Source organism: Sodiomyces alcalophilus (genome assembly GCF_042370955.1).
Source record: "Sodiomyces alcalophilus JCM 7366 unplaced genomic scaffold ACRALscaffold_4, whole genome shotgun sequence".
In the NCBI taxonomy this organism is placed as follows: Eukaryota; Fungi; Ascomycota; class Sordariomycetes; order Glomerellales; family Plectosphaerellaceae; genus Sodiomyces; species Sodiomyces alcalophilus.
Window position 1 is genome coordinate 1512297 of NW_027263535.1, and position 15077 is coordinate 1527373.

The 15077-nt window shown below is 37.1% G+C and overlaps 1 protein-coding gene and 1 pseudogene across 2 annotated transcripts; one reads left to right on the top strand and one right to left on the bottom strand.

The window, feature by feature from the left end:
- Window positions 1-2403: 2403 nt before the first annotated feature.
- ACRALDRAFT_t176 lies at window positions 2404-2477 on the bottom strand (annotated as a pseudogene). The gene has a single exon. The product of its transcript is annotated as a tRNA-OTHER (tRNA).
- A 12157-nt stretch (window positions 2478-14634) lies between these two features.
- ACRALDRAFT_2074261 (uncharacterized protein) lies at window positions 14635-14814 on the top strand (the record flags this gene model as incomplete). The annotated part of the gene is made up of 1 exon (XM_071022244.1): window positions 14635-14814. A coding segment is annotated over one exon (180 nt), but the record flags the coding sequence as incomplete, so codon positions are not given.
- Between the last annotated feature and the right edge of the window lie 263 nt (window positions 14815-15077).

Below are 15077 nucleotides of genomic sequence, written 5' to 3' on the forward strand. Positions count from 1 at the left end.
AGGGAACTAGTATAAGACTTAGATAAAAACCCCTATGCCCTCCTTCTCTGGGATTACTGCCTTGTGCGGGTACCGCGGGGGTCCCGTTACTAACTTAATATATATACGAAACTCGTGGCTTCTATTCTTAGGAAGCCGGTGGCGTTTTGCCCGTAGCGGCTTTAAAGCCGACTACGTGCTTAATTAACGGCGCGCGCGTTTTTTATTATCTCGGTTTGGTTTATGCGCCTTCTATGTGCCCTAGGGCTAACCCTACGGGCCCACTACGGGCGACTTGTGTGTGCGCTTCCTAGGGTTTAAAGCCCCTAAGCTTCCCTGCTCTTTTTATAGCTATAGGCCGGGCCAACGCGGGCTATATGCCCACGCAGAACGCTTATATAATAGCGTAAAAGGCTGCTTCCGTATCGTGGAAAAGACGCCGCGTATTTTACCCACGCGCTTAGGGATAGCGCGATACCGTCTTCTTGTTTTTCCACGGTGGGGCGGCTAACTCCCCCGTAGCACCTATTAATGACTAGCGAAGCCGGGCGGAAGGTGGGTTTAACGGGCCCCCTATTTAACCCTTATCGTATATACCAAGGCAGATAAGGGCCCCCTAGAATAGGATCCGAGTAGCGTAAAAAAGGAAAAGGGGTTCCTCTTTTGCGTGCGCCTCTAGCCGGATTCGAACCGACCCAGTCACCCTTGACTATATGCTAGGTATACCACTACTACACTATAGAGGCTCTTCGTATAATATATAATATTATTATACTCTAGCCACGGTTTTCCTAGGAACACGTCCTGGTCTAGTCCTTCTACTATATAGGCGAAGACTCGTTATATATAGCCGCTAATCTTAGGCTCGAACGCGGCGATCCTGGCGCTAATAGCCGGCTTAGATATATCCGAGAACCCTTTTAGTAGTCGTTTTCTTTTATCGACTAATAGTAACTAAAGTCTCTAGGTAAAGCGTTCGTTTATAGTAGTATAGTAGTTATAACCCGTATCTATAAGAGTATATATATATCTTTTATTTACTCGCGTTAATATTAGGGCTAAGTCGCCGCTAGCTAGGTATTTAAACGCCTCCTACTCTTGCTATAAGGCGGCTATCGGCTTTAACGCCTGTTTTCGCGTTAAAGCTATTCTTTTCCCGACTCTTTATTATCCGAACTATCCGAACTTATAGCGATATCGCTATCTTTAGCTTAGACCTTCGCTACACGGGCGCCCTTAGCCTTCGAGCCCTTATCCCGGGACTTATAGTTTATACGGATATATCCTTTTTTCCTATAACCCTAGTATTCCCGGTTATCGCGAGGTTAGTAAAGAAAGGCGAAGCCGTCACTGTGCAGAACGGCTCCGCTAGGGCCAAAACAAACAACCAACCAATAGGCTAGCCGAAGGGCAGAGCATTAAAGAAAAATTACAAATTACAAATTACATTATAAATTACATATAATGTAATGTAATTTTTCCGGAAAAAATTATATTATATATAATGTAATTTGTAATGTAATTTTGTAATGTTAGGGGAAAAATTATATTTTTTATACTATATATAAATCTCTTATTTTAGAGTATATAGTATATATATAACTATATTTATAAATATATAATAAAGTTATTACGATTTACTCTATATTATATATATATTTATTTTTATTTATTAGTTCTTACTCCGCTATCCTATGTATATACTAGGAGCCAGAATTCTGACTATACGGTCCTTCTCCGATGCCCACAGGGGGGAAAACCGTAGTACAAGACTTAGGGAACTAGTACAAGACTTGGATAAAAACCCCTATGCCCTCCTCCTTAGGATTACTGCCTCTGCGGGGCCGTGGCGGCCCCGATACTGACTTATCTACTAATACGAAACTCGTGGCTTCGGTACTAGGAAGCCTATAACATAGCCCGTAGCGGCTTTAAAGCCGACTATATGCTTGAATTAACGGCGCGCGCGTGGTTATCTCTGTTTATTTATATGCCTCCGTGTGCCCTAGGGCTAGCCCCTGCGGGCCCACTTATAGGCGACTTTGTGTGTGTGTGTATACGCTTCCTAGGGTTAAAGCTCCTAAGCTTCCCTTACTCTTTAGATAGCTATAGGTGGAGCTAACGCAGGCTACGTGCCTACGCAGAACGCTTACGTAATAGCGTAAGAGGCTGCTTCCGTATCGTGGAAGAGACGCCGCGTATTTTACCCACGCGCTTAGGGATAGCGCGATACCGTCTTCTTGTTTTCCACGGTGGGGCGACTAACTCCCCCGTGGTACCTGTTAACGACTAGCGAAGCCGGGCGGAAGGTGGGTCTAACGGGCCCCCTATTTAACCCTTATTATACGTGCTAAGGCAGATAAGGGCCCCCTAGAATAGGATCCGAGTAGCGTAAAAAAGGAAAAGGGGTTCCTCTTTTACGTGTGCCTCTAGCCGGATTCGAACCGACCCGGTCCTCTAACCGTGTACTAGGTATACCACCACTATATTATAGAGGCATTATATATATATAAAAGGCTATATTATATATATCTATATATAATAAGGAGGGATAAATAACTCTTAAGTATATATTAATATAAATACGATATAGTCTTATTAGTCTAGGTAAAGACATATACTACTATATAATATATTAAGAGAGGATATAATAATAGATAATATACTATATACCTATATCTTCTTATTTACTATTTTCCTAAGTCGTCTTAGTACGAAGCATACGTTCCTTCTTAGTCCTATAACAGCGGCCGCCCCTTCGCTTATACCACTATAAGTGGGCAGTTAACTATATCTTAGTTCTAAACTTAGTACTTCCATAGTAACTATATAAAAGCCCCTATTTAATTAGTTATAGTTAGCTATATTATACTATAGTATATATAAAGAAACTTACCGTAGTAGTAGCACCCTGAACTGAGTTCTGTGGAGGTATTTCGGCACTAATCTCTGTGTCGGGACAAGTATTCGTATACGAGATAGGCTCTAAAGACAAAGAGAGTTCCTATAATAATATAACTAATTAGTATATATAAATATATAGTTAAAGGAGTATAAGGTACTCGTGGAGAATATATAATACCTCTTAAGTCTGCTGCTGTATATCTAAGTCTTGAAGATTCAGAAGTTCCGAAATTGGGTCGTTATATACCGTGGTACCTCCTAGACTAGTATAGTCCAGTAAGAGAAGAGTGGGGTCAATTTCCTGATTAGGAAGGGTTTCCGAGGGCCTGATAGGCTGTGTGATAGTCGAAGGTAGAGCTTGTTGTAGAAGAGAAGCAGATATAGTAGAATCTACTAACGAAGAATTGTTATTGTTAAGCAGCCAAAGGTCCAGGTACTCAAAAAACCATTCTTTTAGCCAGGCAGGGCCCGTATTAGGGGCCTGCAGTCCTAGCTCGAAAGGGGAAGTTATCGTTGATTCTAGAGATAAAAGGGAAGTCCTAAAGCTATACTATTAGCTCTATATATATTTATTTTTCCCTTTATTAATTCTAGAATTACTAAGGTAAGTACTAACTGCCGTTAGATCTAACTGCCGTAAGGTAATAATTACCCCGCGTTACAGATTACCCCTCTACGGGCCGATAGCCACCGGGATATATTAATTATCCCGCGTTGCAGATTACCCCTGTACAGGCTAGTAGCCGCCGGGATATATTAATTATCCCGTGTTGCAGATTGCCCCTGTACGGGCTAGTAGCCGCCGGGATATATTAATTACCCCGCGTTGCAGATTACCCCTCTACGGGCCGATAGCCACCGGGATATATTAATTATCCCGCGTTGCAGATTACCCCTCTATGGGCCGATAGCCACCGGGATATATTAATTATCCCGCGTTATAGATTACCCCTCTATGGGCCGATAGCCACCGGGATATATTAATTATCCCGCGTTATAGATTACCCCTCTACGGGCCGATAGCCGCCGGGATATATTAATTATCCCGTGTTGCAGATTACCCCTCTACGGGCCGATAGCCGCCGGGATATATTAACTATCCCGTGTTGCAGATTACTCCTCTACGGGCCGATAGCCACCGGGATATATTAATTATCCCGTGTTACAGATTACCCCTGTACAGGCTAGTAGCCGCCGGGATATATTAATTATCCCGCGTTGCAGATTACCCCTCTACGGGCCGATACCCACCGGGATATATTAATAATTCCACGTAAAAGCTTATTCTACTATGCTCTAATACTCTATTGTAATAAACCAGTTATTATATATTATAGTTTACTTTATTATAGTCCTATATTAGTATCCTTATACGGAATATTCTATATCTGATATATATTAATCTAACTCTATATTACAGCCTAGATTCTAACTTAGTTTATGGTTTAGACTATTGCTTAGTATATACACTGTAGTATAGCTTAGACTATAGCTTAACATATAGACTATAGTATAGCTTAGACTATAGCTTAATATATAGACTATAGTATAGCTTAGAATATAACTTAAGGCGTAGACTATAGTATACCTTAGTATATAGCTTAGTATATAAACTATAGTATAACTTAAGATATAGCTTAAAATATAGACTATCGTATAGCTTAGAACATAAGTTACTATATGGACTATAGTATAGCTTAGAATATAGCTTAAGGTATAGCTTAGATTATATCCCAACTTATAGAGTATTTTCTATACCCTATATATAGTATCTATTATAGAATCTATATATATTTTATTAATATACTATAAAGATCTAGGAGTATAAATAAGTTACTCTCTGCTCTATATCTAAATTATATTTCTTAATTTCCTATACTACCTAAGATATATATACTCTATATCTAGTTATATCAGCTTCTTATATTACTACTTACTAACTAAATAAGTTACTATACTTATAAACTCTTTGATTTTCTAACCTTTTACACCTAGAAAATGGACTCTCAGGACACTTATGCGGCTTCTGTTACTAGTTCGACGTCCGAGGATCAACAGTTCGATACACCTTCGAATACTAGGGCTATGTTTAATACGCCTTCGAATATAAGAGTCACGATGACCCCCCCGCCAGAAGATTTGCCGAGGATAAGGAAAATAACCCTATTTGGGTATGGAAGCCTAGTAAAGCATATATACTAGTTAAGGGGCTTTTTAAGGCAGAAGTAGCACCTATTAATCCTAGCTACGAACGTCGAATTTACCTTAAATGCCAGATGCCGAACTGTAATTATATAGTTATAGTTAAAGCTAAGCGATTTCAGGCTACGAATGCTATCTAACACTATCAGAATAACCATCGTTATATAGCTATATCAGAGGCTAAAGAAGCTACTAAAGCTATATATGAGTTATACTATATTTAATATATTATATTATACTTCAGTATAGTTATATAACTAATACTAACCTTATATAGTTAATAATATTCGAACCTCTGATTCAGAGGGCCCTAGTCAGCCATCGGATATAACTGGTTATTTTAATAAACGTCCTCGCCAGAATACTATTATTAGTTTTAATAATTCTATCGCTCTTCGCAAGGTTATTCATTTTATAATCGATAATAATCTTTCGTTTCAATCGGTGTCCTCGGAGTCGTTTAGAGATCTATTACAATATTATAATATATAAGATATATACACTCAATATTACCCCCCCCTCTCTTTCTCTTTTTATATATATATATATATATATATATATTACTTTTACTAATTAACTATAATACAGGCAGGGACTAAAGCTATATTATTCTAAGCTCGCGACAGCTATTCGACAGGTATTCGATTCGAAGCTAGATACTATTATATATAAGATCGTAGAGGATATAAAACACTATATATAAGTATTAATTCAACTTAATATTTAGACATCGATTATTACGGGCTGACCCCGTGGAGATAATCCGGTAGAGCACCGGATCTTCCGACTAATCATAGTATACTCCTAGTAGGTCGCCGCGATATTATATTTAGGTCGCAGGCACTTATAGAGTTTTCCCCTTTCCTTCTTTTCTCCTTAACTTTAGATAATTTAATTATTCGGCCTTACTCTATAAATAACTTATAACTAGCCGCTTATATATCTAAAGCTTAGTAAAACCTATACGCTACGCTAATAAAGATAGACTATCACTTCGATCCACCTCCCGGCGCTCTATTACGCCTAGTAGGCGAGTTACCTAAGGCTATAAAGTAGAGGAGGGAGATTATTAACCCTCTATAAACTTAAGTCACGACCTTAACCACCTAGATCTAAGAATAACAGAACGCTATTAACTAGCTACTATAGGCGATATAAAACTAATAATATATAACCACGCCTTATCTCGCTATACTATTAGAAAAGACTATACAGGGCCCTTAGCCGCCTATTACTATACCTATACCCGATATAACGCCTATTCCGAACCTTAGGACTAAAGCGCTTCTATTACCCTAAAAGTTTAACGGTAAACGCTCTAAGTACACGAGCTGGTTATCCGAGACTCGCGAAAAGCTCCTACTCGATTAATATCTCTTCTAGAACGCTTACGAGAAATAGTATTTTATTAACGCTTACTTAGATAAAGCTCCCCGCCGCGTTATCGCCTCCTTTTAGGCTATAAGCGGAACCGATAGTTAATACGACCCTAAAGACTTCCTTAATTACCTTAACCGTATATATAAAGACGTTAATAAATAACCCCGCGTAGCTAACGCCCTAAAAACGTTACGCTAGTATAAAGACTAAGCGTTTAGAAGCTTTATACCTGGTTTCGAATAATAGCTCGTTATTACCGGGGGAGGTTAATAAGATAATACTATAAAGATTATATTCCTAGAGGGAGCTTTTAGTAGTCGCCTCCGCGCCGCCCTTATTACCGCGAAACTACCGAATAACTACTACGCTTAGGTAACCGAAGTATAAAGCATCGCTTAAAGACTTAAAGCCCTTATTATAAAGCCACGGTTTAGCTAAGTGCTATATAATAGTAATAATAATAGTTACGCTTATAATTATAATAGTAATATAAAGATAGGAGGAGTTAATTAAATATAAACTAAGAAGAAAAAGATAAGAGAGTGCTATAACTATAGAAAGAAAGGATACCTCGCTAAAAGATACCGCTTAAAGAAAAAGGACGCCGAGGATTATAAAAAGAACCGCGTAGCGAAGGTCTTAGTAGCCTCGGATAATAAGACGATCTATACGGGAGTCACGGATAACGATAAAGACTCGGAAAAAGAATAGCTTTAGTACGAAAACGGGTACTAAAGCCTATTATAAAGGAATAAAGGGATTAAAAAGAGTTTATATTATAGTCGTGTAATAGTTATTTAGCTCTTATATAAGCGCGGATTAATAAAAAGTCAGTTACCGCTCTTATAGATACTAGATATAACTATTACGTAGCTATAAGTAAACGTCTTATAAAGTCCCTCCGCCTCCTATTAGTCGATAGGACTAGAAGACCCCTCTCGGGGTTCTCCGATACTATAGGGTCCACGAGGAGTTCCGGTATTATTATATACGATCTTAAGATTAGTGGATATATATAACGACTATTCGCTTATATAATACCAGGATTAAATTATAATATATTCCTAGGGAAATTATAGATAAAATATAACGATATTACTTATTACACGAAAAGATATCGCCTTTACTACGGAGTAGCCCGGATAGATATCCGATTCTAAGGCGAGGAAGAACCCGATAATATTAAAGCTATCTATAGAGCTTAGGTAGTGACTAGGTCGGTGTTCGGTAGTATTATACGGCGATTATAAAGGAGATAACGGTTCGGTAAAAAGAAACTCGCGCTTTACGCTATAAGTATTAAGGATATCGATAAGGCCCTCCGAAGTAAGTCCTTAGTCGACCCCTAGAAGTATATCCTAAAAAAGATACTATAATAATTTCCGGACCTATTCTCCGACTTATAAGTAAACCGCCTTCCCCCTTATCGACCTAAGGTTAACCACGAAGTGAACCTTATATAAGGGCCTAACGGTAAGGAGCCAGAATTACCCTAGGGCCCTCTTTATAATATATCTAGAGAGGAACTCTTAGTCCTATAAAAGACCCTTACTAACCTTATCGATAAGGGGTTTATATAAGCTAGTAGCTCCGCCGCTAAAGCTTTAGTTTTATTTATAAAGAAGCTAGGAGGAGGGTTATGATTCTGTTATAACTACTATGCCTTAAATATAATCACCTAAAAAGACCGCTATCCTCTCTTACTAATCACGGAGATACTCCGAAACCTAGAGCAAGCTAAGTGGTTCACAAAGCTTAATATAGTTACTATATTCTATAAGATCCGAATAGCCGCTAGCTATAAAGCGAAGATAGCGTTCCGAACTCGATTCGGCTTATTTAAATAGTTAGTATACCCTTTTAGACTTAGTAGCGCCCCCGCGTCCTTTTAATAATATATTAATAAGATATTATAATACTACCTTAACGACTTTATTACTATATATATTAATAATATCCTGATTTATTTAAGCGGATCCCTCCGCGACTATAAGAAAAAGGTTAACCTAGTACTATAATCGCTAAGCGACGCGGGATTAACGCTTAACCTAGTAAAGTACGAGTTTAGCGTAAAGACCGTAAAGTACTTAGGGTTTATAGTCACCGCCGGCCAGGGCGTTTTATACGACCCCGATAAACTAAAGGCGATCCGAGAGTAGGAAGCCCCGACCTTAGTAAAGGGAGTCCGAAGCTTCCTAGGCTTTATAAACTATTACCGTATATTTATAAAGAACTTCGCCTATATTATGTCCGCCCTAATAAGACTAATAAAGAAGGATCGAGTATTCTCCTAGGGTCCTAACGAATAAGCGGCCTTTAAAGAGGTTAAGAAGAGGTTCTAGGAGGAACCGATCCTATAATAATAGGTCTTAAGTAATAAGACCTTTATAGAAACCGACTATTTAGGATTCGTATTAGGAGGTATATTAGTTTAAGAAGACGAATAAGGATATCGTTATATAGTCGCCTACTATTTAAGGCGATTTATAGAAGCCGAGTATAACTACCCTATCTATAATAAGGAGATATTAGCGATTATAAGTTACGTAACGTATTAAAAAGCAGAGCTCCTAAGTTATAGTCGCTTTATAATCCTATCCGACTATAAGGCCCTAGAATACTTTATAATAAAAAAGATACTTAATAAGAGGTAAAGCCGATAGGCCGGCAAGCTTACTTAGTTCGACTTTATACTAGAATACTATAAGGGTACCGATAACTATACCGCTAACGCTCTCTCGCGAAAAGAATAAGATAAACTAAAGGACTTCTCCGATAAATAGGAATAGGCGCGATATATATAGTTAATCCCTAAGACCTTAATTCCCCTAAAGATCCGCCTCCTTCGCGAATACCTATAAGTATTTAAAGCTAATAACGAATTATAACGGCTATAAGATACTATAATAAAAGAAGATAACTAGTATCGCTAAGCTATATAAGCCGTATCTAAAGGCGATTAATAGTTTTCCCCCTTATTAGGTCTCTGAGCCTAGATTACCGAATACGGGATTACCTTATAAGGATTACTAATATTCCGAGATCGCCTATAGGTACTAAAAGCCTAAGAAAGGAGTATATTACGAATATAAGTAATTTAATTTATATATAACTCTATAATTAGAGGTTACCCGGGGTAAGATAATATAATTACCCTTATAGCGAGACGCTTCTTCTAGCCAGGAATAAACTAAGACGTACACAGGTTTATACGTAACTATAACGTTTATAACTAGAGCTATATATAGCGGAACGCTTAACGAGGACTCTTAAAACCACTCCTAATTCCCGAATAAATAAGGAGCGACCTATTAATAGACTTTATAACGGATCTACCCCCTATTAGGGAGAAGAAGTGTAGATACTTATAGGTTATAACTAATCGACTTATAAAGGCTATTACCCTTAAAGCGATAGACTTTATAAAGGCGGAAGCTTATACTAAACGGTTCCTATACTATCACTTTCGGTTCTATAGTATACCTCGCTTAATCGTAAATAATAAAGGTTTTAACTAAACGAGTCGCTTTTAACGATATTTCTATAAATTAGCTAAAATCGAATAATAATTAAGCATTATATATTACCCCTAGACTAATAAAGCCACCGAATAAATAAACTAAAAAGTATAGGCATACCTCTAAGCCTTTATCTACTACGTATAAGATAATTAGGATAGGTTACTACCCGCCGCCTAATTAGCGTTAAATAACTAAGAGAGCTTTATTACTAAGATAAGCCTGTTTTTCCTTAAACACGGATATTATATCGACCCGATCTAGATCCACGAGGAACTAAGCAGCGACGCTTAGGAGTTTATAGCCTATAACCTGCTTCGCCGTCTCTAAGAAGCTATAAAGTTCGCCTAAGCCTTAATAGCGGCTATATAGGTATAATAGGAAGAGTCGGCGAATAAGCGCCGTATCCCCGCTAAACGCCTTTATAAAGGCGACCTTATATAGCTCTCGCTTATAAACTATTTTACCCTAAGACCGTTATATAAGTTAAGCTGGCTATACTAAAAGTATAGGGTTATTAAGGTTATTAACCCGTATATTATAGAACTAAATATACCTTCGAATATATACCCGAGGTTTTATATAGACCTTTTATAATATATAAGCGAAGACCCGCTTCCTGGTTAAATTCTATACGACCCCTAACCCGGACTAATTCGTAACGGCCTCGAAGAAAACGAATAGATAGTAAAGGAAATCTTATATGCTAGGAATAGGAGGGTAGGTAAAGGCGTAAGGAGAGAGGCGTTAGTAAAATAGGAAGGATACGGCTAGATATCTTAGGAACTAATAAAGTCCTTATAAGAATTAACCGCCCTGGACTATTATAAAAAGAAGTATAGCCTAATTAAAGTTAATAATAGACTACGCGAACGGTATAAGAAGAAAAAGAGTTATAGGAAAGGTAGTAAGGGTTAAGTAAAGGTTAGGATAATAATAAAGCCGTCTACGTTAATTAAGTTAGGGCGGATAAGCCCCGCCCCTAGCTATCGGGTTTAGGTATTAAGATTAATATCGTTATAAGCGTCCTCGCGACTATTAACGCTTTTAGCGATAATAGGAGATAACGTAAACGCTATAACCTCGGCCTACCTATCCTTCTTCTTTCCCTTAAAGGACTCGATATCCTTTACCTTAACACGAATAACCCCTATAACGTTCTTAACTACCTATAAGAACCGGTTAAGCCGGCATAGGCCTTTTACCCTTATAAAAGTAATTGTTATATTAGGAATAGGCGTAATAACGGTAAGAGGCGCCGCGATAGGTATAGGTCTACCTACTATAATATAGGAGTCCCCGTAGGGGGGGGAGGCGGTGGCTTATACCGATAAGTAAGGCTTACCGGCACCTAAGTTAATAGGCGTTAAAATAGGCTTATCCTCTTATAAAATGCTAGAGGTCTTTTTTAAAACCCCGGACGCCTTCTAAAAGGCCGAATAAGCCGCTATAAGCGCCTTTATCGCCTTAGGGCTATAAAAGGGGTTATCGTTAACTACCTTCGCCGCTTTTAAGAGTGCTACCGATAGACTAGTTATCCTAAACAGAGGAGGAACGCACCTATAACTGCCCTTTAAGTAATTATAGTACTTAGGATCGGGTATCCTCGCTCCGGGTCCTAACTAGTTATAGTAACGCCGCCTATCCTAGCTATTCGTAATAGCCTTTATATAAGAGTAGTAGAAGACTAAACGGGTCCCTCTAAGAGGATATTTTATTCTATAAGCGCGCTTCGCGGGGCTCTTAACCACTATAGACGCTTCGCCCGCGGAACGCTTACCCTTAGCCTTAGCGGCTCGGGCTAGCTAGGCGCGGCGGTCTATAGCTAAGGCAGGAGAAGTAATCTCCTTACTAGCCGGGGCGGGAGTAGGTGCCTCCTTACCGGTATTATTATTATTATTATTATTAGCCCCCTATATTATATATATAAGTTAGTAAACGTCGCGCGAAGCTCTTAGGAAGAACGGGAAACGTACCTTAGGGGCCGGAGATAATCCTAAAAACTTAAATATCTTCTAAAGAGAGAGATAAGGGGTTAGAATAATAAAACGGTATATAAAAGGGTGGTAGGCGATAGAAAACGTACTGCTAGTAGTAAAGGATATTATTAAAAAAAAAGAAAAAATAAGATAATAGAGGTAATAGTAAAGTTAGTATTATTAATAAATAAGTTACACGGTTAGGGAAAGTACGCCTATCGGTTCCTTATATAGAAGGAACGATCCTACGACCCGTCTATAAATAATAATAATAGCCGTATATAATATATTAATTAATCGTATAACTATAAAGGCCTACCTTAAGCGCTTTTTAACGAATAAAGAGGTTATTCGGGATTAAAAAGCCACTAAGGGTCGTTATTTAATTAATAAAGAGGCGTTATTCGATTAAATAATAACGCTCCGCGAACCTATACCGAAGACTAACGACTTACCGAGGGGGGAGGGGGGTAATATTACGGGCTAACCCTGTAGAGATAATCCGGTAAAGCACCGGATCTTCCGACTAATTATAGTATACTCCTAGTAAGTCGCCGCGATATTATATTTAGGTCGTAGGCACCTATAGAGTTTTCCCCTTTCCTTCTTTTCTCCTTAGCTTTAGATAATTTAATTATTCGGCCTCACTCTATAAACAACTCGTGACCAGCCGCTTACATCGATCGACTCGAAGAACTACCTAAGCGTGATTTGCAACTATATTAGCCCAAGGTTTATTTTAGAGTATTTTATTATTAGTAAGACCTCTTAATATATATATATATATATATATATATTTATATATATACTAATACTATTAACTAGGATTTAAAGAGCTATAAGACACGCACTCTGGTATTACTATCCTCGACGTATTTAATTAAGAGATTATAGAAAAGTATAAGCTATCTTATAATTCTATTTTAAGATATTATAACCCCCTTTTATATACTCTTATATATATATTATATACTAATATAACTCTAGTATCACGCGGGATAACGGAAGTAATAATAATACCTTTCTACAAAGCATTATTATACAACAAAAACAAAAGAATCTATAGTTTTTCGATATTCGTTGCATTTGTTATATTTATAATCTCGTTGCAAACGATATTATAAATAACTTTACAGTATTTAGTACGAAAGATAACGAGGTTTTAGAGTTCCGAAATCTATCTATAGTCAGCAGTCATACGCTTGAAGTTCTGACTGACGATCAACGACGAACGGTTCAGTCTTTAATGAATAGTAAGTTTATAAGCTATATATATATATATATATATTACGTTTTTTTAATATATACTTACTTAAATAATAATAGGTATTCTAGGGGTTTTGAAGAAGCTTATTATTACTCTTAAGAATAATAGTAAGCTTTAAAGTGAATTCAAAGACGCTCTTTCTATTACGAAAACCAAAGGCTTAATAGCAAGCAACGATAACCGAACAAAAATACCTCTATATACGTAATAAGACTCTACTAATTATAATAATCTTATATAACTATAGTATATATACTAATACTATTATACTAGGTAACGATACACGATGGAACTCTGTATATCTTATGCTATATACGGCAATCGACTTACGGCCTGCTTTATTCATTTTATATAAAAACACTAATAATCCGATTATTCGAACTAGTTTTCCAACTGAAAATCAATGGCTTCAGCTAGTATATCTACGCGATATACTATATACTCTTTATCCAGCTACAATAAGGCTACAGTCACAGTCATCTATCACAAGCAATTTAGTTCTACCTTTAACAGGTAGAATCTATAGGGGCCTAGAAGATGAATTAGAACTCCACTAAAGTAACTATAATCAGGTCGACGAGGTTAGTTCCCTTTTCTTATATATACTATATTAACTATTATAGTTATATACTAATATATATATATATATATATATATAGAGTGGAAAAGGCCTAAACCCTTATGCAAAAAACTTTATATAAGCTATTAAGGCCGGCCTTACTAAGCTAGAAAAATATATACCCCGCCGTATTTCCTCTTCGAATTATAAGGTCTTCCGACCTTATATATTTAGTGTTATCCTAGATCCACGATTTAACTACTCGTTTTTATTTCGAGATGCGAATATTGGTACCTTTGATCTTTTCGCCTTTAAGTAATAGATATACGAGGATCTCGAGGAAGAATATAATACGTAAGTATAAGTATTATAAACTAGTTATTAATAAGCAGTTAATAATTAAAGCTAATTTATATTATCTAGCCTACGAAGAGAAATTATTAATGAATAAAAGAAGGATAATAAGGTCGATTTTAAACTAGGCTATTCGAATAAACGAATCGAGATAGTCGATTTATCATCTAGCTCTTTAGACTCGGATAGTTCTGATTCGGAAAAAGATAATTCGATTCGGCGAACTAATTTTAATATCGAGATAGGGGCAGCTATAGCCAAGGGAAAACTTCCTTATAATAATCCTAGGCCTAAGCCTAGTATAATGGGACTAGACGATCTTTTCCCTGTATAGTCAAAGCAAATAAATGAAAAGGCTCGAGTCGACGAAATAGCTACCTATATAGAAGAGACTTAAGCTATGGATAAGGTATATATAATCCTTAGCTACTATACCTTTTATAACTTAAGTACTAATATATACCTTTAATTTAGATCGATCCTCTAGAGTGGTGGGCTAGTAACGAAGAGAAGTATCCTATACTCTCAGTTATAGCCCGTCGATATCTAGCAATCCCGGCTACGATAGCTGCTATCGAGGGTAATTTTAATACCTCGGGTAATATTATATCTAAGCGTCGAACGTCTCTTAAAGCTAGTACTCGAAAAGAACTAGTTCTACTAAAGAATTGGGAATTCAAAGATAGTATAGGAACGAAGATGTATAACGACCTATTCGACTATGGGCTAGAAGAGGACTTATATACAGAGAAAGAAGAAGAAGACGAAGCTGAAATAGCAGCAGCGTCTAGTTTTATAGTTAATGACGAGGATATATATAACTAGATTTAGTTATATATATATATATATATATATATCATATATATATATATATATAAGGAGTTAAGGAGTTTTAGGGGTATATTAGTCTATATTTTATACTTTATCTAATTTAT